Source organism: Panthera tigris, chromosome B3 (genome assembly GCF_018350195.1).
Source record: "Panthera tigris isolate Pti1 chromosome B3, P.tigris_Pti1_mat1.1, whole genome shotgun sequence".
Taxonomy (NCBI): domain Eukaryota; kingdom Metazoa; phylum Chordata; class Mammalia; order Carnivora; family Felidae; genus Panthera; species Panthera tigris.
Window position 1 is genome coordinate 20,948,173 of NC_056665.1, and position 25,859 is coordinate 20,974,031.

The window sequence follows — 25,859 nt, forward strand, 5'->3', positions numbered from 1 at the left end:
ACTTTCCAAGGACCCAGTGCAAGGGCAGAAGCAGGTCCAACAGCAGGGACCCTGGAGCTGAGGCATCCTGAGAACCCGCTGGCCACCGGAGGTCTCTCCTGCCTGCCCCACCCTGGCACCTGACCACAGGCACTGCGGCTGGCACTGCCTAGACCCCGGCTGCCCCTTCCTCAGCATTATCTCAGAAGCCCTGGAAGGCTGCACCCCACCACCCGTGCTGGAGAGTGAGCCAGGCAGCAGAGGCCTAGGCTGCCAGGACCCCGTCCCCAGAGTGCCCAGGGGCCACCCACGTCATCTAAAGGCCTCATGGAATTCACGGTGGCCCTTTATCCTCACGGTCTGCTTTCCTCAATCAGGAAACACTACCAAAACAGTTCTCATCTCATTGAGGATTTTGTGACTTTTTTGGGCATCTTTAGACTTGAAAAGGCAGGGAACCCCAACCCAGAGTCAGGAAGGGTCATTCTGGTCAGTACCCTAAGAGGTCAAGGGCCAGCCTGCCAGCAGGAGGCATAACCACAGGTGGTGGAAGATGCAGGGGGACAGCCAAGCCCTTCTTCCTGACTCACTGTTCTTTTCATTCCATAGCAAGGCTCTACATGACCCAAGACTCTCCTCCATGCCTTGTGGTGCACACCCCCTGCCCTCATCCTAAGGACCCCTGCCTGTGTCAGGCCAACTCCTCATCCAATCCCCTGCCAGTCCTGCTCATTCAGCTGGGGCCTCTGATTTCCAAATTGCTGGGGGGAATGACCGTCCCCTTAAACAGGACAGCTCTCCCCCACTTGCCTGCCTCCCCTTCTCTCCCTTAGGACCTGGCATGGCAACTTTTTAAGGCCACCATAGGCTTACAAGGCCACTGACCACAGGCTGGCCCTGGCACCACATGCAGGATTCCCATCTGTCATTTGTTTTGTGGATCCTGTCTTGTCACTAATGCCACAGGCCTTTCTAAACCAACTTAAAAAGTGGGTCCCTCCCAACCTTCAGGGTCCCTGTCTTTCTGGTAGAGGACATATATACAGACTGATGTCATAGTCCCAGGCCACCACTGCCCAGGCAACTGGACTCCTGCCCAGAGCTGGTCACAGTACTGGAACCTGAGCACTCGGTACAGTCCAGGCTCAACCAGGGGGTAGGCAGAGGGAGAGAAGCAGGGTGAGCCGTGGCTACCCATTTTCCAGAAACGGGGAGCTCCCTGCCTGCCTGACTGCCCAAATTCTCCATACAAGAATTAAGGAGTAACTCCTATTCTTTTCCTCCCCCCTCCCAAATGATTTAAGGGCATTTTGTCCCCACTGTAACTGTTTCTCTGAAGATCCTGAAGAAGGTGCTTCGGGGTGACCTGGTTCACTTCCCAGCCTTACCAAGAAGAACCCAGTTTGCTCCCGGCCACAGCAGGGAAGGAGACACACCAGAGAAGGTGCAATCTTCAATCCCTGGTGGCAGCTTCCTCCATAGTCACGGAGGTTCAGGACAGAAGGTGAAGAGGGAGGAGAAAACAGCTCTGCACCCTCAGAGGGAGTTGCCGGGAGGATGGATCCCAACCCTGGCAGGTGACCCCGGCTGGAATCTGGGGGTCAGGCAGATGGAGAGGACAGAAGGGGAGCAGGAAGTGTTGAGGAGAAGGCCGTGTGCACACACAAGCACACACATGCACACACACACACTGGTCCCAGCCTTCCCAAACGAGGTGCCCACAGGAACCAGGGTGTGAGGCATTCCAACTTCACGGGGTGCACTTCCGTGGGGGAGAAGGCTGGTGTCTCCCAGTGGGAGACATCTTGATTTCTTGAATGGTGGTGTGGAAAGAGAGAGGAAGGATCCGTTTAGAAACAGTGCTAAGTGGGTCATCCGTGGCCTGTCTGCAAACTAATGCACTGTACTCTGGGTGTAATGAAGCTGAAAATGGAAAAAGCACTTGTGCAAGACTAACTCAGATGTCAGCAAACTTTTCCAGAGGATTCAGGGGAACTTGGCTGTGTGGCACACCACTGTCAGCGGGCACAATGGTCCCTGCAGTCCCAGTCAGAGGAGAGACTGGCTGGCCCACCACTGAAGCCCTAATCAAGGCTTCAGGAGCACTTACATTGCTTACTAATGCCCTGGGCCCTAGATACAAACTTACTGGCCCCTGCACTGCTCGTAAATGCTGTTAAATCCATGCACACGCTCCCCCTGACACCCTTCCACTGCATACAAGTGTCTGAAGGTGGGCAGTGGGAGTGTGGGTCTGCTCTTCCCAACAGCTGGCCTCAGGCCCAATGCCTCCTCTGCTCCAGCTGGGAGTGTGGAGGGCAAGTTACTTCACCTCCCTGTCCCTTAGTCCTCTGTGAAATGGTGACAGAAAATGCCATTCCCTAACTGGACCAGCCTTGCAGACACCAGCTCCACAGGGATGCCCTATGGTTGTGGCTCCATTTCCTGGTTCCTAGAACTGACAGACAGATGGACTGACACCCCAGACAGATGGATCAGGGGGCCTCCGAGTACTGGCAACAATGAAACTAGATAGACTGGAAAAATGGAAGTCCTGCACACCCATGTTTAGAGCAGCATGAGTCACTACAGTCAAAAGGTGGAGGCAACCCAAACCCATCAATGTCCATTGATGGATGAGTTGAAGACCACATGGGGTCTATTCCTACAATGGAGTATCATTCAGTCCTAAAAAGGAATGAAATTCTGACACATGCTACGAGGTGGATGAACCCTGAGGACATTATGCTGGGGGTCAAATAGGCCAGTTGCAAAAGGGCAAGTGCTGTCTGATCCCACTTATTTCCATAAAGCACTTGGAGTAGTCAAGTTCACAGAGGCAGAAGATAAAATGGTGGCTGCCAGAAGCCGGGGGCGGGGGGGTGCAGGAATGAGAAGTCAGTGTTTGGTGGGTGCAGAGTTCCACTTTTGCATGATGAAGAGTTCTTGAGATTGGCTGCCCAACTGTGTGAATGTACTGAGCACTTGAAAATGGGTAAGATTATAATCGAGGGGCTCCTGGGGGGCTCAGCTGTTTAAGCGTCCAACTCTTCATTTCAGCTCACGTCATGATCCTATGGTTCACGGGATCGAACCCCTCTAGGCTCTGTGCTAACAGGGCAGAGTGTGCTTGGGATTCTCTCCCTCCTTCTCTCTTTCTCTCTCAAAATAAATAAACAGTGTTTTAAAAGATGATAATCAATTTTATCACAATTAAAACAAAAAACGGATGTCCTAGGAGACAGCTGGGGCTAAAGAAAAGGGGGTGAGAGAGGCCGATTCTACAACATAATGTAGCTTCTTAGCCACATGGGGCCTCTCGTTCTGGAGGAAAGACAGGGTCACTAAGCTCCAGGAGGAGGCCAGAGCCCAGGCTAGCACGTCCCCCAAACACACGTGTGCACACACGTACAAGCACACACATATGCACATACACATATGTGCACATGCACACTGACAGCTGTGCAGAGGACCCCTCCCTCTCACCTCTCATGGGACAGCACCAAGATTTACTGAGACGCCCCAGTGCTGGGACATCCTTCAGCTAACTGCTTACCCTGCACATTAACCACTGCCACCTGGTGCAGGAAGTACTTCTGTAGTGATCAAGGCAGGAAACCACAATGGGTCTGCGCAGGAGCTGACTGATGCCGGTCCCAAGCCAGGCATCCTGCCACCATCCACCCAGCTGTGGTCAGGTGCTGTGGAGGCTGAGGGGACTCCCTGGTCACAGCTGGCCTGCTTGGAGGACACCGGCTGCCTTGTGGCTGCCCCAGGCCAGCTGGAGCCAGGTCTCCTGGTGGGGCTTGGTGAGGGGAGAAGGGCACATCTGAGAGCCTCACTGGCCCTGGGGACAGGAGGCTGGTGGTCATGAGAGAGGCGCCACCCAGGGGAGAGCTCCAGTACTGCAAGGCAGCAGGACACTACATGGAGGGAAAAGTTAGCAGGCCAGGCCCCTGTGGGGAGGCTGGGTGAAGCGACTCCAACCTGAGCATGCTGTGAGGGGTAAAGGATAGCTCTCCTGTCCTCAGAGGAGGCCGTTGGTCAGGAATAGCCAGCACCCTCAGGCCTCCAGAATGTTCTCCCAAACACTCTCCTCCCACAAGGCCCCTGCTGAGCGATGGAGCCTGTGGCACTCATCAGCCCCCACAGATGACTGACGTGGCTGAGCCGTGGCTGTGGTGGCAGCTGCCTGGTAGATGGGCCTCACACCTCCCAAACCTTCCAAGAAGCCCCCCTGCTCTCCTCACTGCCCTCAGCCTCCCAGCCACTTATGTGGAGGTGGCATGGCCAACCCCACCTGCAGAGACCCCCCTTCATCCCTCCTCAGTCACCTGCCTTCTTCCCAGCTACTCCTCTCCCCTGTCTCTGAGAAGGAAGGCTCATGCTTCACCTCAAACCCCCATATCTGTCCTCACCACTACTTCCCCAAGGACGTGTCCCTTTACTTTCCTGCTTGCCTTAATTCACCACTGACCAAATGCAAACAAGAGGCCCTCCCCTTCCAACCCCCTATCCCCAGCCTCCTCCACCATGGTCCCAGATGGCCTCACTAGCTGTGTGACCAGAGCAAGTTACTAAACCTCTCTGTGAGGCAGCCACCTCCTCACCAATACCCATGCTCCTCCTCGGGCTGTTGTGATTTTTTAAATGTTTATTTATTTATTTTTGAGAGAGAGAGAGAGAGAAAGAGCACAAGGAGGAGAGGGGCAGAGAGAGAGGGAGACACAGAATCCAAAGAAGGCTCCAGACTCCGAGCTGTCAGCACAGAGCCTGATGCGGGGCTCAAACCCATGAACTGTGAGATCACAACCTGAGCTGAAGTCGGAGGCTCAACCGACTGAGCCACCCAGGCGCCCCAGGCTGTTGTGATTAAACAAGCTGAAGAAAGGAAAAGTGTTTGTGGGGAGGAGGGGCATCGGGCTTGTTCTGGGCTCATAGTCCCCAAGAACAGGCAGCTCCCTCAGCCACCAGACAGGAACCCAGAAGGGAGGCTCCTCCAGAGAATGGTACTCAGGTAGGCCCTAGAAGGCCACTCTCAGCCCCTCCCTGAGCACGGAGCCCATGCCATCCACGTAATGTTCACAGCAGCCACAGGCAGGGACCCCAGTCAATTTTTTGCAGAGGCCCTGGGGTAGCCATTTGTGCCCAGGGCACCTATGTATGCAGGGTGTTGGCAGGGCAGGGCCAGGCCAGACCACCAACTGGCCTGCTCCTGGGGCAGATACACTGTCCTGGACAGAAGTCTCAAAGGGGATGCAGACATGGGCACCTATGCCTGGGTGCAAGTGCCTGGGTGCCTGGCTGGGCACCTATGCCTGGGTGCAAGTGCCAAGGGGCCTTTCTCTGCAGAAAAAATGTCTCAGTGTACTTTATAGGTTTTCTTAATTACTTTCACAACGACATTTCGAGGAAAGCCCAGAGAAGTTAAGTGACTCACCCGGGGCCACACAGCTAGGAAGGTGCAGCCAACATTGGCCGGATGGCCCCACACCCTTCCCTTCTTTGTCATAGGCACTGTTGGCCACCTTCCCAGCCTGCCCTGCGTTTTGTGGTGTGAATGACTGAGTTCTGTCTGGCCGGGGAGGGTGGTCAGAAATGGCAAGGGCCACAGCCATGTCCCTGTCTTCCTGCAGGTGCCAAGCAGACACACAGCAGCTAGTGGGGGCCACTGAAACCCAGGTGAGGGCAAGCCTGGGCCCCTGAGTGGCTCTGTCGAACGAAGACCCCTCCCACCGTGGACTATGGTCTGAATGAGAAATTGGCTCTTAGTGTGTCGAGATCTGGGCACTCTTTGTTATAGTGGCAAGTGTGTGCTAACATGGAAGGGACAGAAACGGGCCTTAAGCCCAACCCCTGTAACTCTCCCCAGCCCCGTGCACCTCTCCACATTTCTGCACCAGACAGCAACAGGGAAAACTGTGACTCATTTACAGTTGCCTTTCTAGAATGTTCTCCCATGGTGTTTCCTCTGTGGCCACGGGTGGGCACACACATCCTCCCCACCACATGACACTGCTACCACCTACTGCACAATCTCTTCCTCAGGTCTTTAATACCAGGGCTGCCTTAAGCAATCTGGAAATGACTGGCCTCCCCTCTTCTATCCTCCATCTGCAGCCATGTCTTTGCCCACCAGGACCTTTGCAGGAAGAATATCCAAGGAAATTCACCACCAGAGCTTTGGCCCAAGGAACACGCAATGTTTGGGCAGACCAACACTCACTCAAGAATCACCTCCTCCTGGAAACCCTCCTGCTTCCTCAGTGCCTGACATGGTGCAGACACCTCACAAATGGCTCTGGGTGGGTAAATGAATGAGCAAATGATTGAATATCTGTTTGTTGAACACAGGGAGTCAGATGTTGCCATTGGCTGTATGTGTCCAGACTGCACTGGGGAAAAAACTCCTGCCTCTCCTCCAAAGCAGGCGTTTGCCGAGAACAGCCATGACAGGGACAAGGATGCTTCACGTAGGGCCTGAGGACCCATTCCTAGGCCACACGTCAGCCCTCCCTCCCGGCTCAGGCCTGCCCTGGGAGCTGCTGAAAACTCCTGCCCTGTGTGGCCTGGCTGCTGGCCACTGTGCCCACCAGCCGGGGCCTGTCCCATCAGATGGGAGCGGTCCCAGGGACAGAGTGGGTAGAGAGCGGCCACCCCCCAGCCCCCTGAATCTGGGCCCACATGTGCACAATGAAGGTGGCCAAGGTGGAGAGGGCAGACTCACGATCCCGTTCTGCACGCTGAAGCCCAGCTGGTACTTGAGGTCAGGCCGCTTGATGAGGACCGTGGTGACTGGCGGACAGCTGACGATGTTGAGTTTCACCTGCGTCTGGTTCTTTAGACCCTGCAGAGCGGGGAAGGGGTCATGAGGGAGCCTTAGATGCCACCTACCAGCACACTCTCACAGGCCTAGACCGAGGAGGAGTCGGCTGGCAGGGGGGTGGCCCCTGGATCCGGTGGGTCAGTCACCTCTCGGCCTCTACGTCCCTCTGTGCTACCTGTACACAGGGCCACTGGCTTTCCCACGTGGCAACAGGTGCCGTGGCCCACCGTGTTCTGCTGTGCCCTCTGACCCATGTGAAGACAAGCTGCTCCTGGAGCCAGAGGCGAGGCCCTGAGAACCACTGTACACAACCGAAGAGACAGCACCAGGGTCACCCTCCGAGGATCGCGGGAGGGGCCCTCCCCACACTGCATGCAGAGGAGCACTTTCTATCTGGAAGGATCATGGGGAAGCCTTCCTCCAGACAAAACTGCTGATGGGTCAGGAAGTGACAAGCTCAGTGAAAATTTGGGGCGCCTGGGTGGCTCAGTCGGTTGAGCGTCCGACTTTGGCTCAGGTCACGATCTCACGGTGTGTGGGTTCGAGCCCCGCGTCGGGCTCTGTGCTGACTGCTCAGAGCCTGGAGCCTGTTTCGGATTCTGTGTCTCCCTCTCTCTCTGACCCTCCCCCGTTCATGCTCTGTCTCTCTCTGTCTCAAAAATAAATAAACGTTTAAAAAAAAAAAAAAAGAAAAAAGAAAATCTGTAAGCCGGGGGATCTAGCATCCACACAGAGACCGGGCCAGCTGCAGCCAAGGGTGACCTCAGGCTCCAGAGAGGATGCACCCCAGGCCCCTATTGTGAGGTTAAATGCGGGGGTGAAGTGAGGATTGCGGGGGGAAGGGCTCAATGTGGCTGCAGTTTCAGCTTGTTCCTCTGGCTGGTCGTGAGCCTTGGATGCTGCTCAGAGCTGCCTGGATATAGTGGGCACCCTGCTCCCTGCACAGCCCCATCAGAGCCTGGGTGACCAGGTAACCCCAGGAACTGCAGCCCTCGGAGAGAAGCTCCAGGCAGACAAAACCTCTGCTACTGCAGACTGAGGCCTTTCCTGTGTCTACCATCTGTCTTCCTAGGTGGTCACTCATCAGGCAGACGCTCTGCTGGGCTGGCTTTGAGAGCCGGCTCCTGGGATGCTCTGGCCTTGAGAATGCCCTTTATCTCCCAGGTTGACAAGGGAGGGCAGAGGGGTGTCCTCCAGCACCAAGACCATAGCAGATGAGGAGGGAACAAGCCACAGGGGCTGGGGGCAGACCACAAACAGAAGGCCACAGGATGGCCCCCAAGCGGGCAGAACCGTCTGGAGACCCTGGACAGAGCAAAGGCAATGCTGTGCCAGGCCTCCTGGTCTCTCTGCTCTTTCTGTCCTGGGGCTCTTGGAGACCTGGTTTAGGTGTGAAGACCCCCCCAGTCCCTGCAGGGGCCAGCAGCTCAGCATCTTCCAAAAGCCCAAGCTCACGGGTCAGACGGTAGGAGCAGCCTCCCGGCTCTCACACCCATGCAGGGTGACCATCCCTCTCAGTATGCCCCGGAAACGGGACTCTTGGAGTTAACCTGAGAAAGTCCCATGCAAACCAGGTCACCTTGCATCTGTGGGTCCTTGGCCCTTGCCGGGGGTCCGTGTCCCTCAGAACTGGCATAAGTGAAACCAAACATCCCCTTTTCACCCCCAAGGGCAGCCCAGGTCCTTCTCTGATTTCAGTGATATGGTGTAGTCTTGGGGTCAACATCATGGGGTGGGTCTGTCTGCACCTGTCTCCTCATGTGTCGAGGGGGGATTACCATGCAGTGAGAATAAAACAAGGCAGGGGCCCTGTGTGCGCACCTTGATGATGCCCTGGCAGGTGGCAAGGGGCAGCCCCACCAGACTGGTGCCGTTGATGGACATGATCTGGTCCCCGATGCTCAGCTTCCCTGAGCGGGCGGCTGGGCCGCCATTCATCATGTTCGCCAGGATCACTGTAGGCAGGATGGAGCCCCAGCCTGACTCCACCACCACCACGCCCAGGATCTCCCCCTTGTGCTTCTCCAGCTGCAGCTGCAAGGAAATCAGCAGTGAGAGGTGCCTGTGATGGGGGCCGGGGACCTGCCCGCCTACCCTCCAGCCTCACCCAGCTCTGGCTCCCAAGCCCTCTTGGGGTGCCCCCAACAATCCTGGAAACCAGGTGCAGACTCCCTCCCGCCCATGCCCAGCATGGATTCCCCCAGGCCCAAGCATGGCTCCAGTGTCCTGCCTCCCATTCTCCTCACCTCCCACATACCCATGGAGGAGGCAAGAAGAATGTTCTCAGACTCCAGGGCTCATATCTGCCCCTGGCTCTTGCTCTTGTGTAGAAAAGTCCTACATCCCATCCATCCCAAGGGTCACTTTCTCAGAAAGCTGCCTGTCATACATTCCGCAAGAAGCCAGGATCATTCATTCATTCAATCATTCAATAAGCAGTCTGATTATTCATTCATTCACTCATTCAACAAGCAGCCAGGGTCATTTATTCATTCAACAAAAAATAAGGGTCATTCATCCACTCATTTGCAAGCAGTCAGGGTATGGGTCATCCCCAGGGTATTTGCTCTTGTGTCTTAGGATAACTTTCTATGGCCCTCCCCCCGCACCCCCCCCCCCCCCGCCCCTGCCCCCAACAGCACACACAGGAACCTGCTGAGGCCTCCACTGCTGGCAGCTTTGAAACTCCCCTGGGCAGAGCACCCAAGTTCCCTGTTTTAAAGATGCTTCTCATATGCTTTTCAGAAACACCTCCTGGGTGCTGAGCTCCAGTAGATGATAATAGCAGCATTAAAAGGCACATTTTCAAGGTCATTAAGACTGATTGTAATCAGCTCCTTTGTTACAACAACACCTCATTTCACACACAAGCGCTCAGGCTCAGCTCGAAGGCAGGAGCAAGCATTCTGGGCAACACTTCATTCTGCAGTGAGGACAGGGATTTGAGAAGCCCTTCTAGGGCTCCAGTCCTCTGGCAGTGAGCTGGTGTAGGGCAGTGCTGGCTGGCCCCAGCTCTTCAGGGACCCAGCATGGGTGGCAGAGGCCAGTGCAGCGTGGTGCCTGGGGCCCGCCGAGGGTGCGTGCGACTCACCTCCTTGCGGTTCTCTGAGTTCGAGAAGTGGATGAGATCATCGTTGTACATCTCCTGGGTGTTGATGATGTCGCTGTACTCTTTCTGGCTCAGGTCTTCTGGGTTGATGCCGTTAGCCCGCAGGAACTCCTGGTAGGCCACGCTAAAGGCCTGGCCGATGGACTGTGCAATCAGCTGGGCCTGTGGGCAGGGAGAAGCCCACTGGAGACACCAGCACAGGCTCCATGCTGCCTGGAGCAGAGTGGCCGCGGCAGAGCTGGGAGCAGAGTGCACACAGAAGCCTACAAAGGACCCCTGTCCGGGCTTAAAGGAACAAGTGGGGGCTGGCGCCCGAGCGGCCCCGTGGGTAAGGCATCCGACTCTCAGTTTCAGCTCAAGTCATAATCTTGCTCTTCTGGAGTTAGAGCCCCGCATTGAGCTCTGTGTTGACAGTGTGGAGCCTGCTTGGGACTATCTCTCTCAGCCCCTCCCTTGTTTTTTCTCTCTCTCAGAATAAATAAATAAACAACAACAACAAAAAGAGGGGTGCCTCGTGGCTCAGTTGGTTTGGCTCAGGTCATGATCTCATGGTTCGAGGATTTAAGCCCTGCGCTGGGCTCTGTGCTGACAGGTCAGAGCCTGGAGCCTGCTTCAGATTCTGTCTCTTGTCCTCTCTCTCTGCCCTTCCCCGACTTGCACTCTGTCTCTCTCGCAAAACTAAACATTAAAAATAATTTTTTTAAATTGTAGGCTCTCTTCTGGTGATAGCTGTCTTCCCACTAACGCCCCCTGGTCGGCTGACTATCTGCCGTCAGGGACCAATCCTGACTGCTCCCACCTGAGCTGTTTAAGTCCCAGACCATCCAGAACAAAGCACAATTTCAAAAAGTCTGAGAAAATTATGAATTGTTTGCTAAATATCACATTTTTGTTGCTTACATTGGTGACTGTCCTATATTTTCTTTCCACCCCTCTTATTTCCAAAATAGACTAGAGGTGTGTTCTTCAGGGAGTGTCACAGAGACTGTCAGTTGTCTCCCCAACATTTATGTCTCCTCAACAACTGAACCCAATGGCAACTGGGGAGGCAGGTGTGTGTTCAGCTGTTCTGGTGGGGGGTGTGGCTGTTCCAGGCTGAGGTAGATAAGAAGCACCAGACCTAGGGACACCAGCACAGACCCCACAGAGAAAATCACTTCTTTCCACTTCAGGGAACCACTTGTGTGGACATTACTGAATCTCTGACATTGCAGAGCCCTGGGCATTGAAAAGTCATTGTCAGGCATTGCCTGTCACCAGCCAGTGTGCAGATGGGGGACAGGTGGGTGGCAAGAGCTAAACCCCGAGCTCCCAGAAGGATGCCAAGCACGCTAACAGCTGTGTGGCCCTGGAGAGCAACAGGGCTCCCAGAAGCTTGGCCCACCACAGGGCCTCCTCCCCCAGCCCTGGAGTGAAGGGACCCCAGTGCTGGTCTACCCCCTGCCACCACCTGCCTCCCCAACAGCCATCAAGGGGGCCTTCTGCATGGGTGCCCTCAGCAAACCTCAGGACTGGGAAACAAAGGATTTGACCTAAATGCCTAAATCCCTTCCTCCTTCTACACACTGCATGATTTAAGTGCCACAGATGACTATGTCTCTGTAACGAAGTGGGCTGGGCTAGGTAATAATGGCAGAGCGTGGAAGGCTTTCCTGAAATAGGTGCAGATTCTAGATTGAACTGCCCTCCCACACTGGGTCCTCAACAGTTTACAGGAAGGACAAACTGATGTTCACTGGAGTAAGCCCTGCCCACTCCCAAGATCAGTATTTTGGTATTTTGGCAGTGCTGTTTGGGTGGACCAGGCAGAGATGCTGTGTCCTGGGGACCACTAAGTGACACCCCAGCCTGGACATGCGTGGATCGGAGGGTGGGGAGCCTGGGAGAGGCACATCAGAGAACAGCAGAGCAGCAGCCAAGGCCAGAGGGTGGAAGGTGAGGGTAGGGGGGACAGGGAGCCTGGGAACTGTCCTGCCCCCCCTGGGGTCTCAGGACTTGCTGTTGGTTGCCCCGAGGCCTCCAGGTCTGTCCCCAGCTGACTGAGGTCCTGACAGGGTGGGGGTCTGAGAGCAACACTCCCTTCACAGCTGCACTTATAGTCTGGCAGGGCTGCCCAGTGCCCTGGGATCCACCTAGGGTTCTGCCTGGGTGCCCCAGCCCAACCCATAGGAGCTCCTAAGGACAGTGGGTTCCCTGGGGTGCCATCCAGGAGCCCTTGGCATCTCCCCGCCAGCTGCTGGTGGCAGTCTCCTATTTCCCCATCCACCCTGTGTCCTGGTGTCTCTCCCAGCTGGACTGGGGGACATGCTTGGAGCCCCTCAGACAAGGGGCTCACCTGCCCCCCAGCTCACAGCCTGGGCCTGTGGGTGCTCAATGCTGTGAGGCCAGGAGTCCCACCCAGGAAGGTAGGGAGTGCAGGGGGCCTCAGCCAGGGGCTGGCATTGGCAGGGTGGTGCCCAGAGGTGACCGACCTCCTGCAGGAGGTAAGGAAGGGAAAAGGGAGCTGCCATACCCCCAGCACTCCTTTGTGTGGCTCATCTACACTGGCCTCAGCCCAGGAGCAACTGTTTCTAGAGGGAAACTGAGGCTCAGAAAGAGCCCTGGTATCCTTACTGCCACTCCTGTTTTTTGCAGGTGTCCCACACCACTGTCACCAGACCCTCAGAGATCCCTTACTCATCCCCAGCAGCCCCCCTGGACGGAGCCACCATCCATGTCATATGCTCTGGGCAGCTGCTCAGCGTCCCTGGACACACCCCAGGGGGTGGGTCCTTCCCCTCCCTCCTTCAAGGACCACTTGGGAATCCTATTCATGCCCACCTTTATTGGCCCTCAGCCTTCTCTCCTTGCACTGAAAACACTGGGCCACAGCAGCACCCCCCTACAGCAGTATCCCTCCTCTACCCCTTGGCCCACAGTCATCCACAGGGGCGGGTACCTCCCCTTTGTGCCCCTTGCTCCTCATGACTTCTGTGCCAGCAGACCATTCACCCTCTGCTGCTGGCCTACTCCTTATCTTACCCTGTCTTTCACTCATAGCCCTTCCCAAGGGCCCATCTTCACCAACCCCCCCCCAAGTCTCTATGACATCCTCAAGCCCTGAGTCACACAGAAGTGCCCAATTAGGTGTCCACAGATATCTGTATTGTGGCAAAAAGAATACGTGTGTGCACCAGTGGGTGTGTTTAAATTTCTTCTCCAATCAGTATGCCATCACTGCAAAGCACTTCTACCTGTCTTCAACTTCTTAATAAAGATGGCTGCCTCCATCCCTACAGTCTCCAAATGTAAAAACTGGGGCGGGGGGGGGGGGGGCGTTCCCCTCTGCTTCAGGTTTCTGACCTGCAAGTCCATATGTGAACAAGAATGATCCTTGCCAAGTGTCCACGGAGAAAGAGATTGATTTTTAAAAATTCTACTTTGGGGGTACCTGGGTGGTTCCGTTGGTTAAGCGTCTGACTTCGGCTCAGATTATGATCTCGCAGTTCACAAGTTCAAGCCCTGCATTGGGCTCTGTGCTGACAGCTCAGATCCTGGAACCTACTTCAGATTCTGTGTGTGTGTCCTTCTCTGCCCCTCCCCCACTCAAGCGCCCCCCCCCCCGCCTCTCTCTCTCTCTCTCTCTCTCTCTGTCTCTCATAAATAAACATTTAAAAAAAAGTTTTAAAAAAATAAAAATTCTACTTTGGCAACAGCCACAACAAGATCTTCCCACCAGGGGGCAGCAGAGAGACCCGGGCCCATTCTCTCCTGTTCTCACCTCCTGGCCCTGGGCTCCCTTCTCCCATCCCTATTATCCAATTCCAGGCTCAGAAAGATGCTCTCATCCCATTGAAGGAAAGAGTCAAAGGGTTCATGGTCTCCTAGCAAGTCTGCAGTATTTAAGCTTCAGAATTATTTTTCAACTTATCGTGATGTGAAGTGATCACGAGTGAAAGCAGAGCTACTCCCCAGACGCAGATGCTGCCTTTCTTGTGTGCAAGCCCCACATGTGAAAATGTGCATCTTGACAACAGAAAAAAGTCAAGGAGTATTCTCTTTTAGGAGGATAAGGTTTTGTTAAAGGATATCTTCAGATAGCTAGCCACCAATCCCCCCGCCCCCAGCCTATTTAACTATGGTTCAATTTATAAACAGCCCTGAAGTGAAGAAGAACTGTGTTCACCATCTCTGCAAACTCTGAGTGTTAGAAAATACATCAGTGACAGTGCATGGGATTTCTACCTGAGACTTGGCTTCCAAAAAGCCTGGGATAACGGAGCCCTGGTGAAGTCTGGGCTGTTGGGAGAGGGGTGTGGCACGCCTGTGCGGTTACTTACGTCCTCGGACTCGAACACGTGGCAAATCATCTTGTACTGCTTCTTCCCCTCCTGGGCCCCGGGGGTGGTCTCAATGCAGTCCTGAGAGGCCGACCGGGGCATGCGGCGCCTGGCCATCAGCACCACGATGTTCCCAATGTCTGCGATATAGGAGATGGTGCGCAAGGCATGGTCCATCATGGTTTCCTGTCAGGAGAGAGAGGAAGGGGTCCACGTTAGGAAACGTCAGGGAGAACAAGCCATTAAAAAACACTCAAATGAAACACCTGGGTGGCTCAGTTGGTTAAGTGTCCAACTTTGGCTCAGGTCATGATCTCGCAGTTTGTGAGTTTGAGCCCCACGTCAGGCTCTGTGCTGACAACTTGGAGCCTGAAGCCTGCTTCGGATACTGTCCCTCTCTCTGCCCCTCCCTGACTCGTGCTCTGTCTCTCTCTCTCACTCTCAAAAATGAATAAATGTTAATAATAACAATAAATAAAAATAAAAATAAAAAACACTCAGGTTCAGAACTTCTCAAACTTGACACTGATGATGTTTGGGGTGGGTCATTCATTGTGAAGGGCTGTCCCATACACTGTAGGATGTTCAGCAGCATCCCTGTCCTCTACCCACTAGATGCCAGTAGCATCTCCCCCTTCCTAAGCTGTGACAACCAAAGATATTTCCAGCCTTTGCCAAGTATCCCCTGGTTGAGAATACACTGCTCCAGTGAACACAGAATTTCAGGGGAGCGATTCACAGTCAAGGTGAATCTGCCTTCACCTTCAGCCTAGAGCACTCTTCCACTGCTTCTTGGAGGCACGATGTTGGGGTGGAGCTCATGGTCCCCGCTGGAGGGAGAGCAGGGAGGCTGCCGGCAGTGAAGCCTGTCCCCACCTAATCACAGGTAGTCTGTGGCTCTGGAGAAGGGTTCCTTCCCTGGAAGACATGTGTTTCTCCCTAGCAGATAAGGAAGGCTCCAAGGCCAACATTTTCCACAGATAAGTTCTTCCCAGGGAGCCCAAGCCCCGGTCAGGGGACACTGAGGCAGCTCCCCTGACTGATGGATGGGTCTCAGTAGCCATTCACTTCCCTGGGCTCCTGGCAGGTCCATTACTCTTGATGGCTTTTGTTGTCTGACAGGACTCTCCACTGAGCGTCTTGCTCGTGACCCCTGCCTAACAGGCTGCGCAAGAAGGCTCGGAAAAACTAATCAGTTGTTCTTTTATGCATTTGTGCTTTTTGCACAAAAGAAAACTGGGTACTTCGGCAGCCTCTGAAGCCCCTTTTCTTCCTCACGAATCCATTTTACAGCAGGTGTTGCCCCACGTCTGTCTTCTGGGAGCTGAGCTGTTTTCTGGCCAAGGCTACGTTTAAAACCACAAGGGCCACTTTTCAGAAAGGGGGACTGGAGAGGGGCCAGTGGTGGTGGCTCCTCAGCATTTCCTGATTTCTGCCCGCATGTCCAGGGTAGAGCCATTGTCCTCCCAGACGGAGGGGCACCCAGGAACTCACAGCCTTCTAAAACACATGTATTGTCTAGCTCTGCTCATTGCAAGGGCCCAGGAGCAACGACGCGCCCACAATGCTGAGCACAGCCAGCACGCAGGTCTTTGTTGCTGTATGTCATCCCCACACTAAAAAGAACTGTGTGTGGCTCCCTGAAGAAATGGCTGATTCCAGGTCTGGGGCAGGGCAAGTGTAAGGGGAGCTCAGAATACCTCACTGTCTCAGAAAGCGACGACAAGAGCAAAGACTAGAGGGAAGATGTTAAAAACACACAGGACCCAGTTTAAAGGTCTCTGGCCGGCTGAATTTGGGATCACTGGAGCACCAAAAAGAATAAGGAAGTTAACAGAGGTAACACAAGTTAAAAAATAAACATCAGTCCGCAGTGAAGACAGAGAGAGAAAGAAACAAAAGGTCTTCTGCACAGATAGAGAGAGGTCTGATAATACAAGTGGAGAGCGTGACATGATTAGAAAATCACCATTTTGCACTTCCAATGTTCGAACCAACTCAAGCAAGATGATCACTGGATGCTAAAACCTTTAGGCGAAAAAGGGTGTGAGGGAACGGGGTACCCACACATCCAGTGACACCACACAGATTACTCGCTGATGACAAAGAAGCAAAGGGGTCATTACCCCGGCATCTGGCCGTCCTCAAAAAGGCTCAGTAATGGAGATCTGGCCCCAGAGTGAATGGGGCCTCCCTCTCAGCAAACCTCAAGCACACAGCATTGCCTGAGGCCTTCCCGACCCCTCCCTCCATCTACCCCTTGCCCTTGGCCTCCTTCCCGCTTTCTCCTTCTCAGCTCATAGGTGTTTATATCCTGCATGGCTCACTTCCTCCTCATGGATCTGTCTTTTCCACCAACAGCAGTGTAAAGCACAGGAAAAATGAGAAGACTCTGGCCACAACACATGGTTTACAGGTAGAAAATCTTAAGACAGCGCCCCCCCCCACAACCGACTCTGGCCCCCTGATGGAGGACCACCCATTCAGAGGGCAGAGGGCTGCCACAGGATTTCCACCCTCCAGCTCCATTCCCCGGACCCGGCATACGGAGGTTTCAGGAAGGCCATTCTAGAATCCTAACGGTGAGCACACACAGCTTCCGAATCCCGCTTTCCTTCCCCTTCATTTCATCTATTTAATTCAGCTGCAGCCAGCACACCTACATCCCCGGCGTCTTTATCTTCCCGGCCTGATGCTCCTCGGTCCCCTGCAGCTTACTCTAGAATCCACAACCCATTCAAGACCCAAGGTCCAGAGGAGCAATGGTCCTTGGGGACAGCCATTCAGCTCATCCCAGAGGGAAAGTTCTCCTGTGATTAGAGGTGGGACGTTAGGGGTTTAATGACAGGATTTTAAACAACAGTCTTTAAAACCTTACCTGTGTGTCCGCATTTAACACCTTGATCCTCTGGGTGGAGATGAAGAGATCCACTTCGGTCAGAGTCTGGGCATCCCCCTCCGAATTCTAAGAAAGGACAGTGGATACTGTTACAAATTAAAAAAAAAAAAGAAAGAAAGAAAGAAAAAAGAAACAACTAACTTGAACAAAAGCCTGACAATTTTACTAATGACCCTGAGCGCCCCTAGAGGGAAATGCTGCCCCAGCTTGGAGCAGCCATGGGAAATCTAAATTGCACACCGCCTTCCAGCGCAATCTGTAGCGAAGTGAGTTCTAAAGGCAGTTTGCACAGGGCGTGAAGGAGGAGGGAGGAGACAGCTTCCGGAAGCCTGAGCATGGAGGGGGGCTGGACGCCTGGGGTCTTATGTCCCAGCATCCAAAGCGCAGCCCTTCCACTCCCGAAAAAGTAGGCCTGTCTGCCGACCCTTATCAAGCCCGGTGAAGGTACAGGGTCTCTGTACTCAGGCTACATGCGTTTCCTGGATTTGGGATTCCAAATATCCCCAGGAAATGGGGAAGAAATTTTCAAAGAAGTTGGATTAGATTGTCAGCATCTTCTTCTGATTTAAATAATCCTAGTCATGTCAACCGCCCCAGCAGGCTTAATGCTGGTCTTCCAAAAACCCTAAGGGAACTAAGACTCCAGCCGGACTCAGTGCTGCCCTCCCAGCAACATCAGAGAAACCAGAAGAATCTGTCACACAAATGCCCCTGCTTTGTCAGCTCCTGGAATACCTTCATCATATGGTCAATTCTTATGTGTACATGGAATGTTCTAGAAGCTGAGTGCACTATTTATTTAGGGTCTGCCCTCAACCAAGATAGCTTGTCATTAGGTTTTACATCCATGGGAATCCTAACTGCTGCTGCACAGTGGCAATGAAATACAAATTCTTCCGGTGTACCCACTGAGGTAAGTAATTCTTTGTGATCACTAAGAGCCCACAGTGGCATATCTTCCACTTCAAACGAGCAGAAAGTGTGATTTAATTCCTCACTAAAAAATCTGAAATCAGAAATCCCCCTGCTGACAATTCCTCAAGAATTCAGAGTCACAGAGGGGCCTGTATAATATTGATAAATTCGTATTTTAGCTCTGTTTTCAAGGGAAGCAGTCTTTGGGGCTTTCAGCCCACCACGAGATGACACTGCTTTTAACTGATTTTAAGGAGAACACAGTTCTGGGGCTCCTGGGTGGCTCAGTCGGTTGGGCGTCCGACTTCAGCTCAGGTCATGATCTCACAGTCTGTGGGTTCGAGCCCCACGTCAGGCTCTGTGCTGACAGCTCGGGGCCTGGGGCCTGCTTCGGATTCTGTGTCTCCCTCTCTCTCTCTGCCCCTCCCCTGCTCATGCTTGGTGTCTCTCTGTCTCAAAAATAAATAAAAACATTAAAAAAATAATTTAAAAAAAACACAGTTCAAAATAATCCAGGTGAAAATACTTTGCAGGAATGTAGAAGAACTACTTTTTCTCTGATTTGAAAAACCAGGTTATATCCTACATCCACATGCTTCTAAAACATTATAGTGTGGGGTTGTTCCTCAAAATCTTTTTGCTAAAAAAAAAACAAACAAACAAACAAAAAAAAACAGGTTGGGCCAGAAGCAAAAAAAAAAAAAAAACGTTTGCAGGAAGTTTGAGCACTATGATGTACTTGATCAGAGAACAGGGACACACACATAGAGCTGAATGAGCTCAGACGGGGTGGGGGGTGAATGGATTAAGCCAAAACCTGATCACTAATGGTGAACAGCAAAGCTCGCCCCATTGTACTCTCTGCTGGAAGAAAGGGGGAGCGCACTGTGCATCCAACAGAGGGCCAGCAATCAGGTGGGCATGTCTGTGGATGGGGGCACCATGACCCCACAGGCAGCAGCACGTCAGCTGTGTGGGGATGCTGCTTACTCCTGGTCCTGGGCTCCTATCAGCACTTGCCTGGCTAGATGTGAGCACACCAGAAAAGGAGCCCTAAGCCACGATCCTGAACATCCCCTTGCCCGAAGGGAAGAACAACTCTCCATAGATATAATCAGGTGAGCCAGCCGCAGAGGCTCTTCTGAGCTGGGTCTGCCTGCTCCCATCCATTCGGGCTCTCTGGACTACAGATCTGAGGACCAGGCACAACAGAGCCCTGTTCCAGCTGCCTGGTATTTGGGCACAGGGGTGTAGGGGTGCACCGGGCAACTGCAGGCAAGGGACACCTCCTCCTTGGTGGGGCGGGGGAGCACACCCCAATTACAGGTCTGCAAAGCCAACCCATCTGCACTGCCTGGAGGCTCCCAGCAGAAAGCCGGCTTGGGCAGAGGGAGATGGCTGAGTTCCTTCCTCTCCTACAGATCAGGGAATCCAAGGAAACACCGCGGGACAAAGAGCAAATGTCACGGGGAGAGAAGTCTCACCACAGGAGGAAGGGAGCCACCAGACAGGCTCCTCTGGCCACACAGACAGAAAACAGGTGTTCTAGATGAGGGTGGAGGACTAAATCTCTTGCTGTCAAAGCACCAAGCCTGCACCTGCACCAAGTGAGCGTCTTCCAACGCCAAGCATTTGAGATTTCCTGTATCGGGAGGACCCAGCATTTACTAAATGACCAGTTTTACAAACAAATGACCAGGGGGTCACTCAATTTTTTTTTAAAGTTTGCTCATGCTCCAGAAACTCTTACCAGTGGAGAACGCAACTCATGGACAAGCTGACCTTCTCATCATCCTGATTTAGTAAATTAAACTTAATGAGTCTTTAAATATCAGAACAATTTAATTAATTCTGTACAGGAGGCCGAAGCACTCAATGCGTCACATGGTCATGTGAAATGCTACATGTGAAAGCCGTTGATGGGAAACAGTAACGTCACAGCATTAACCATGTTCTGGCATGAGAGACTGAACAAAAACGTAACAAGGGCAATGATGAGGTTCTTCTATAAGTGGGTGGTTAAAAAAAAAGTGTCCGTGGTTTTGTTCAAAAATCTACTTATCTACCAAGGGAAGAGGAGGAAAAAGCTGTTTGCCACATGATTTGTGTTCCTACAAATAGGACCGCCCCCCAAACTGCATAGGACAAAGCCCAGAAACACCAGCAAACCCCTTGGTCCTACACACCGCTTTTTTCTTGATTTTAGCAGCCTTTTGCATCCTCTGAGCAGCATGTAAGAGAAAAGAAAAACAGACAAAGGAAGAAAGAAAGGAAGAGAAGGAAGGGCAGCAAAGTTATTTTAGACTTATGGTTAACACCCTGGGACTCAGACCTTGTGCTCAGAGGAAAGGGGCAGGGGCAGGATGGGTGCATAGCCATCACTTCGGGGAGCACACACACTGACCAAGAGAAGCCCACACACGTCCCCCAAGCGCTGGAAATTACCAACAGCCACCCAGATCTACGAGGGTAAGACTAAGGACAGAGAGATGCAGAACTGGCAGAAAAGCGTCAGGCTCTAGGCAGGGGAGCAGGACTGGGGTCTGGGCAGGAGGGCCCGGGGCTCTGTGCATCTCCTCCCCTGACCACCATGGGCTCACACCACAGACCCCTTTGCCTCTATAAAAGAGGGGGGGAGGGGTCTGACACAATTTCTCACCCCATAGAAAGGCCACCAGCATCCACAGACCCTGAACTGCCCAGAGGGGCACCTCCTCAAGCCACCACGCCCTTCTCTCCTGACCCCCTTAGTTTTGCTGACTTGGCCTCATCTTTCTCCTGCCCGTCTGCACCCACTGTTCAAAACCAGGCGATTCAATGGGTACCCAGAGCAGCAAATATGTAAGAAATTTCTATTTAAACGAAAAGTGTGATTCCTTTGTTTCCCCTTCTGCAAGCACTTTGGTGCCAAAGATATACAGACCATCAAAATGGGATTTGAGCCTCCACACAAATGTGTTTTATGAATGGAATGTGGTGGAACCTTTAAAAATTGTGTCTCCAGTGGCCCGGTGGTGGCTCCTCATTAAGGAGCCAGCAGCCTCTGTCCCTAGCCCAGCATTCTTCTAGACAGGCCAAAGTCTCCCTTGGCCTCTCCAGGTGCCTCAGGCATTCCCGCTCTCCCTGCTGAGGGTGGTTGCATCCCCCTTCCCAACTCCAGTGCCTCCCCACAGTGAACCAGGGCTCTGCTGAGCCCACCAGTACCTTGACCCGGCTGACGGCCTCCTGTGCCTGCATCATTCTGATGTTTTTGGAAGGGTTACGTTCTGAGAGCAGCTGGGTGGACCCCAGGTAGTTGGCAGCAAAGATGATCCCATCAATGAGGTCTTCTGGTTCGCAGGGCCCTGGAACTGAAGAGGGCACAGTTAGCATCTTCCCAGAGGACAAAGGAACAAGGCAGCAGGGACAGGGGACAAAGGAGAAGGGCTGAACCATTGCCCATCTGCAGCCAGCAGAGGGAGGCCAGTCTGCTTCCCTCCTCACTACACAGTGCATGGTATAAGTAGTTTCACAAAATCAACACCCCAGTCAGAAAACTCTACATGCATGATACAGGAGGACAATTCCAGGTCACTCAAGGCACCTCAGCCTCCATGGTGACAGCCCCTTGCTACAATCCCAGAGATGCCCTGTCCCCAAGTGGGCAGCATTTCCATGCCTGCCCCAGAGCCCTCTGGAACTCAGGACAGTGAGCAGACACTGCCTGCTACCCTACAGTTCTTCTGGGGCTTTCTCCTCCACTTCTGCACTGTAGGATTCTGGCCCTGTCACATGCCTGGGTGGGCACCCCCATCCCATACACTTCAGGTCCAGGCTGGGTGACATGGTGCTTGCTCCACCTGCTGCCTCTAGGCCAGCGCTGTCAACAGAATGTCCTGCCATGATATCGAATGTTCTATCTTCGTGCGGTTCAGCACAGGAACTGCTAGCCATGTATGGCTTTGGGGCACTTGAACTGTGGCTACTGCAAGAGGACCTGAATATTTTTCTAAGTTTATTTATTTAGAGACAGAGAGTGTGAGCAGGGGAGAAGCAGAGACAGAGAGGAAGAGAGAGAGAATCCCAAGCATACTCCACACTGTTAGCACAGAGCCTGATGCGGGGCTCGAACCCACAAACTGTGAGATCATGACCTGAGTCAAAACCAAGAGTTGAACGCTTAACCAACTGAGCCACTCAGGAGCCCCAGAGGAACTGAATTTTTTAATTTTATACAACCTAACTAATTTACATAGAAATAGCCACATATGGCTAGTGGCTCCTGTCCTGGACAGGCAGCTGGAGGTAAGATCAGCAAACCTTTTCTAAGGGGATAGATGCAAAATATCTTGGGCTTTGCGGTCTGTCTGTCCTAGTCACCTCTGCACCTGTAGGACAAAAGCAGGCACAGGCAATATGTCTAATGAGCAAGCACAGTCCTGAGTCCGTAGTCTGTAACCATCACTCAGCTTGCCTCTGAGACCCACCCACCTTCCTTTCCAGGTCACACAGGCTTCTTCCCTCTCCCTGCCTGCCTCTGGCCAGATCCCTCCTTGTGAGGGCCCTTGGCTCTGGTTCTCAGGCTCCCCCTCGCTCCAGTGTCCCCAGGGCTGGCTATCCTGTGGCTCCCCAGGCCCCAGGGCCAGCAGTCCCCTCTGCCAGCTGTTTCATGTTCTCACCTCTGACCCACTCTGCTTCTCAAAGTATCCACTCGCCTAGCCCAGATGCCACCGTTCACCAGTCCCATAACATCTGCCCACTGCCCTTGAACCTCTGCCCCCGCCCCAAGGACTCAACAGAACTCCAAACACCCATTTTCTGGGAGGCCTGAAGCTGGAAAGAGAGCCACCCAACAAGGCAAGTTGGTTCCATTACAAATTCATGGACCAAAATGCCCTCAAAACTTGTTGGCAACCCTGAGAGGTTCCTCTGAGAAGTGCCTCCTCTCCCACTGTGCAAGCACCATTTCATAGCTTCCCCCATGTTCTGGAACTTCCAGTTGCCCCTCCCCCTTCACTGTACCTGACAGAGTGTCACCTGTGCTCCCTGACGGACAGGCAATCTAAGCAGTCTTCCTTCCCAGGGTTCTGTGAGGCAGTGGGTCCCCACTGGGGGCTGAGGATCACCTGTGACCGCATCCCTCTCAGAGTCAAGTCCTATGAGTTGGGTCTTCTCAGGGCTTTTAAACACCCTCCAGTGTCCCCTGGCGGGTTCCAAAGCCTCCTTCACCCATCCCCGCCTCCAGTGGGCCCCCTCCCTCCTCCCTCTCGAAGGCAAATATCTGGAAAGAACTGCCTCAGCACATCCCAACCTAGCCGCTGTGTCCCTGCTCCAATGTCCCCCACACTAAAGCTGCACACGACCTCAGTGCCCTCACATTCAGTGGGCCTTCTGGTCATCGTGTCACCTGCCTCCTTCTTGAGACATGTCTTCCTCACTTGCCTGTCACTCAGTGTCCTCCTCCGTCTCTGGCTGTTCTTTCTTGGCTCTCTGCAGGTACCCCTTCCTCCACGAGGCCACAGAATGCTGACATCCTGGGGACTTAGTGCCTGGGGCTTCCATGACCACTTGCTTGCTGATGAGGGGTACTGTAGTTCTCCAAACCCCAACCCCATGTACTCAGCAGCCTGCTTGCTGGCTCTCCTGGGATGGCCCCATGTCCAAAGCAAAGTCCCAATATCCCACCACCATCCGGGCACTGAGCCTGGTTCTTCCTCTTGGACACCACCACCCTCCCAGCTGCATGGCCTTCACATCCATATCCAACCCATTCCCTGAGTGCTGTCCACTTTGCCACCACACCTATCCTGAGTCTTTCTCCAGTTGCCCATTTGTGTCCCTTCATTTCCTATGTTGAAGCCCTAAGCCCCAATGTGATGCTATTAGAAATATGACGTCTGGGAGGTGATTAGGTCAGGAGAGTAGAGCCCTCATGAATGGGGTCCGTGCCCTCATAAGAGGGACCCCAGAGAACACCTTGCCCTCTTTGTGCCACAGGAGGACACAGAAAAATACCATCTGCAGCCTGGAAGGGGGCTCCCACCAGAACTCGACCACGTGGGCACCCTGACCTTGGAGTTCCATCCTCCACAACTGTGAGAAATCAATGTCTGTTGTTTATAAACTGCCACAGCCTCTGTTTTGTTACAGTGGCAGGACTAAGACATGAATCTTCCACACAGACCATGCTGCCACCAGAGGTCCTTCTAGATGGGAGATCTGATCTTTTATCCTCCCCTGCTATAAACTTCACGGGGCCTCTGATTGCTCTCAGGATACAGACAGAAGTCCCTGAGCCCCCAAAACACAGTGTTCCCATTCAGAGGTACGTGCCCGTGAGGGGACAAGGAGAGTTTCACTGGCCTCATCCCGACGTCAGCAGACCCCAGAGTCTGGGGTCCCGGCTCCAGCCCACACGCCCACCAGGCTGCTCAGGTGCCAGGAGCCCAGTGTGTGGCCTGTAGTGAGCAGGCTTTCACCCTGAGAAGTGATTGTGCAACTTCCCTGAAACCAGGCCCACCGTGGGTTCAGGGCAAGTTTTCTAAATGATTCTGAAACTTTAGTTCTCTTTAATCCACAGGAGAAAAGGGCACACAAAGCTGAGATGCCCCAGGAGGGGGAGTGTACATCACGCTTTCACTGGAACAAACCTCAGCTCTATGGACATGAAATTAAAGCTCCAAAGCGGGTCATAGCATGTGTGCATTAGTCTACATTGTCTGCCTGAAGATCCATATCCAGGGGCACACACATCAGACTCACACACATGTGGGGAAACCACAGATACAGAACCGCTGTCATCTCTTCCACAGCAGTGCCACGGCTCCTGCACCAAAGCCAATTTCATAAGGTGCTTTATTTTTTTTAACGTTTATTTATTTTGAAAGAGAGACAGACAGAGACAGAGAGAGACAGAGCATGAGCGGGGCAGGGGCAGAGAGAGAAGGAGACACAGAATCCGAAGCACGCTCCAGGCTCTGAGCTGTCAGCACAGAGACCAACGCAGGACTTGAACCCACAAATGAGCCCAATGCAGAGCTCAAACCCATGAACTGTGAGATCATGACCTGAGCTGAAGTCAGATGCTTAACCGACTGAGCCACCCAGGTGCCCCTTATAAAGTGCTTTAGAACAAGGTGAAGTGTTCTGAAGTTTGAAAGAAACCTATTAGTAATACCAGGCCCTGGCAGGTTCCAACTTAGGAATGCCCCAGGTCATGCCCCATGGAACGGTGGGGGCCCTCCCATCCTGACCCCACTGTCCTGGGGACCCCGTCCCTTCTCTCCACTGACCTTGACAGCCTCCGCAGAGCCCCCAGATGATGTACCCCTTCCTCTTGGGTGCTCAGTGGTTTACTCCAGGGATCTTTGATAACACTTGTGGAAGCCTCTAGCAAACCCTCAGGGAACCAATCCCAAGGCTCCAGCCCTCAGCCCCCCAGCACTATCTGCAGAAGCCACTGATGCCTCAGGACCTCCCTGGCTCTCCCCATAGATGACACTCTGGAAACTTCCACAGGCTGCTGGCAACACCTCTCAGCAAGCCTGAAGCCCCTCACCCGGCCCCAGCTCTGTCGTCCATGTCTGGAGGAAAGAAGCATCGCCTGCTACAGAACCAAGAGAAGGGGTCCCTTCAGGAGACTTGGGCTGGGGGCTGGGTAGGGGGAGACATGACAAAGGGGGTCCCCTTTCCTCCAATGTCCACACTGTGGGTCTGGGCCCTTTGGGATGGCCTCCCCACCACATCCATGTCTCTGGAAAAGTTCTTCCCACACAGGTGACATTGCTGGGTCTGGAGGAGGCTGCCTGTGACAGCGAAGGTGGGTAGCCAAAG

At 53.5% G+C, this 25,859-nt stretch overlaps 1 protein-coding gene across 8 annotated transcripts in view; it reads right to left on the reverse strand.

Annotated features, from left to right (window-relative positions):
• Positions 1-25,859, reverse strand: part of APBA2 (amyloid beta precursor protein binding family A member 2) — a 266,585-nt gene that overhangs the window by 3,948 nt on the left and 236,778 nt on the right. For all 8 annotated transcript variants that reach the window (XM_042988249.1, XM_042988243.1, XM_042988248.1 and 5 more), the window contains 6 exons: positions 21,252-21,397; positions 17,112-17,198; positions 14,234-14,419; positions 9,897-10,076; positions 8,627-8,839; positions 6,707-6,826 (listed from right to left, as the gene is read on the reverse strand). In XM_042988249.1, the coding sequence (XP_042844183.1) occupies positions 6,707-6,826; positions 8,627-8,839; positions 9,897-10,076; positions 14,234-14,419; positions 17,112-17,198; positions 21,252-21,397 (932 nt within the window). The remainder of the gene's footprint in view (positions 1-6,706; positions 6,827-8,626; positions 8,840-9,896; positions 10,077-14,233; positions 14,420-17,111; positions 17,199-21,251; positions 21,398-25,859) is intronic.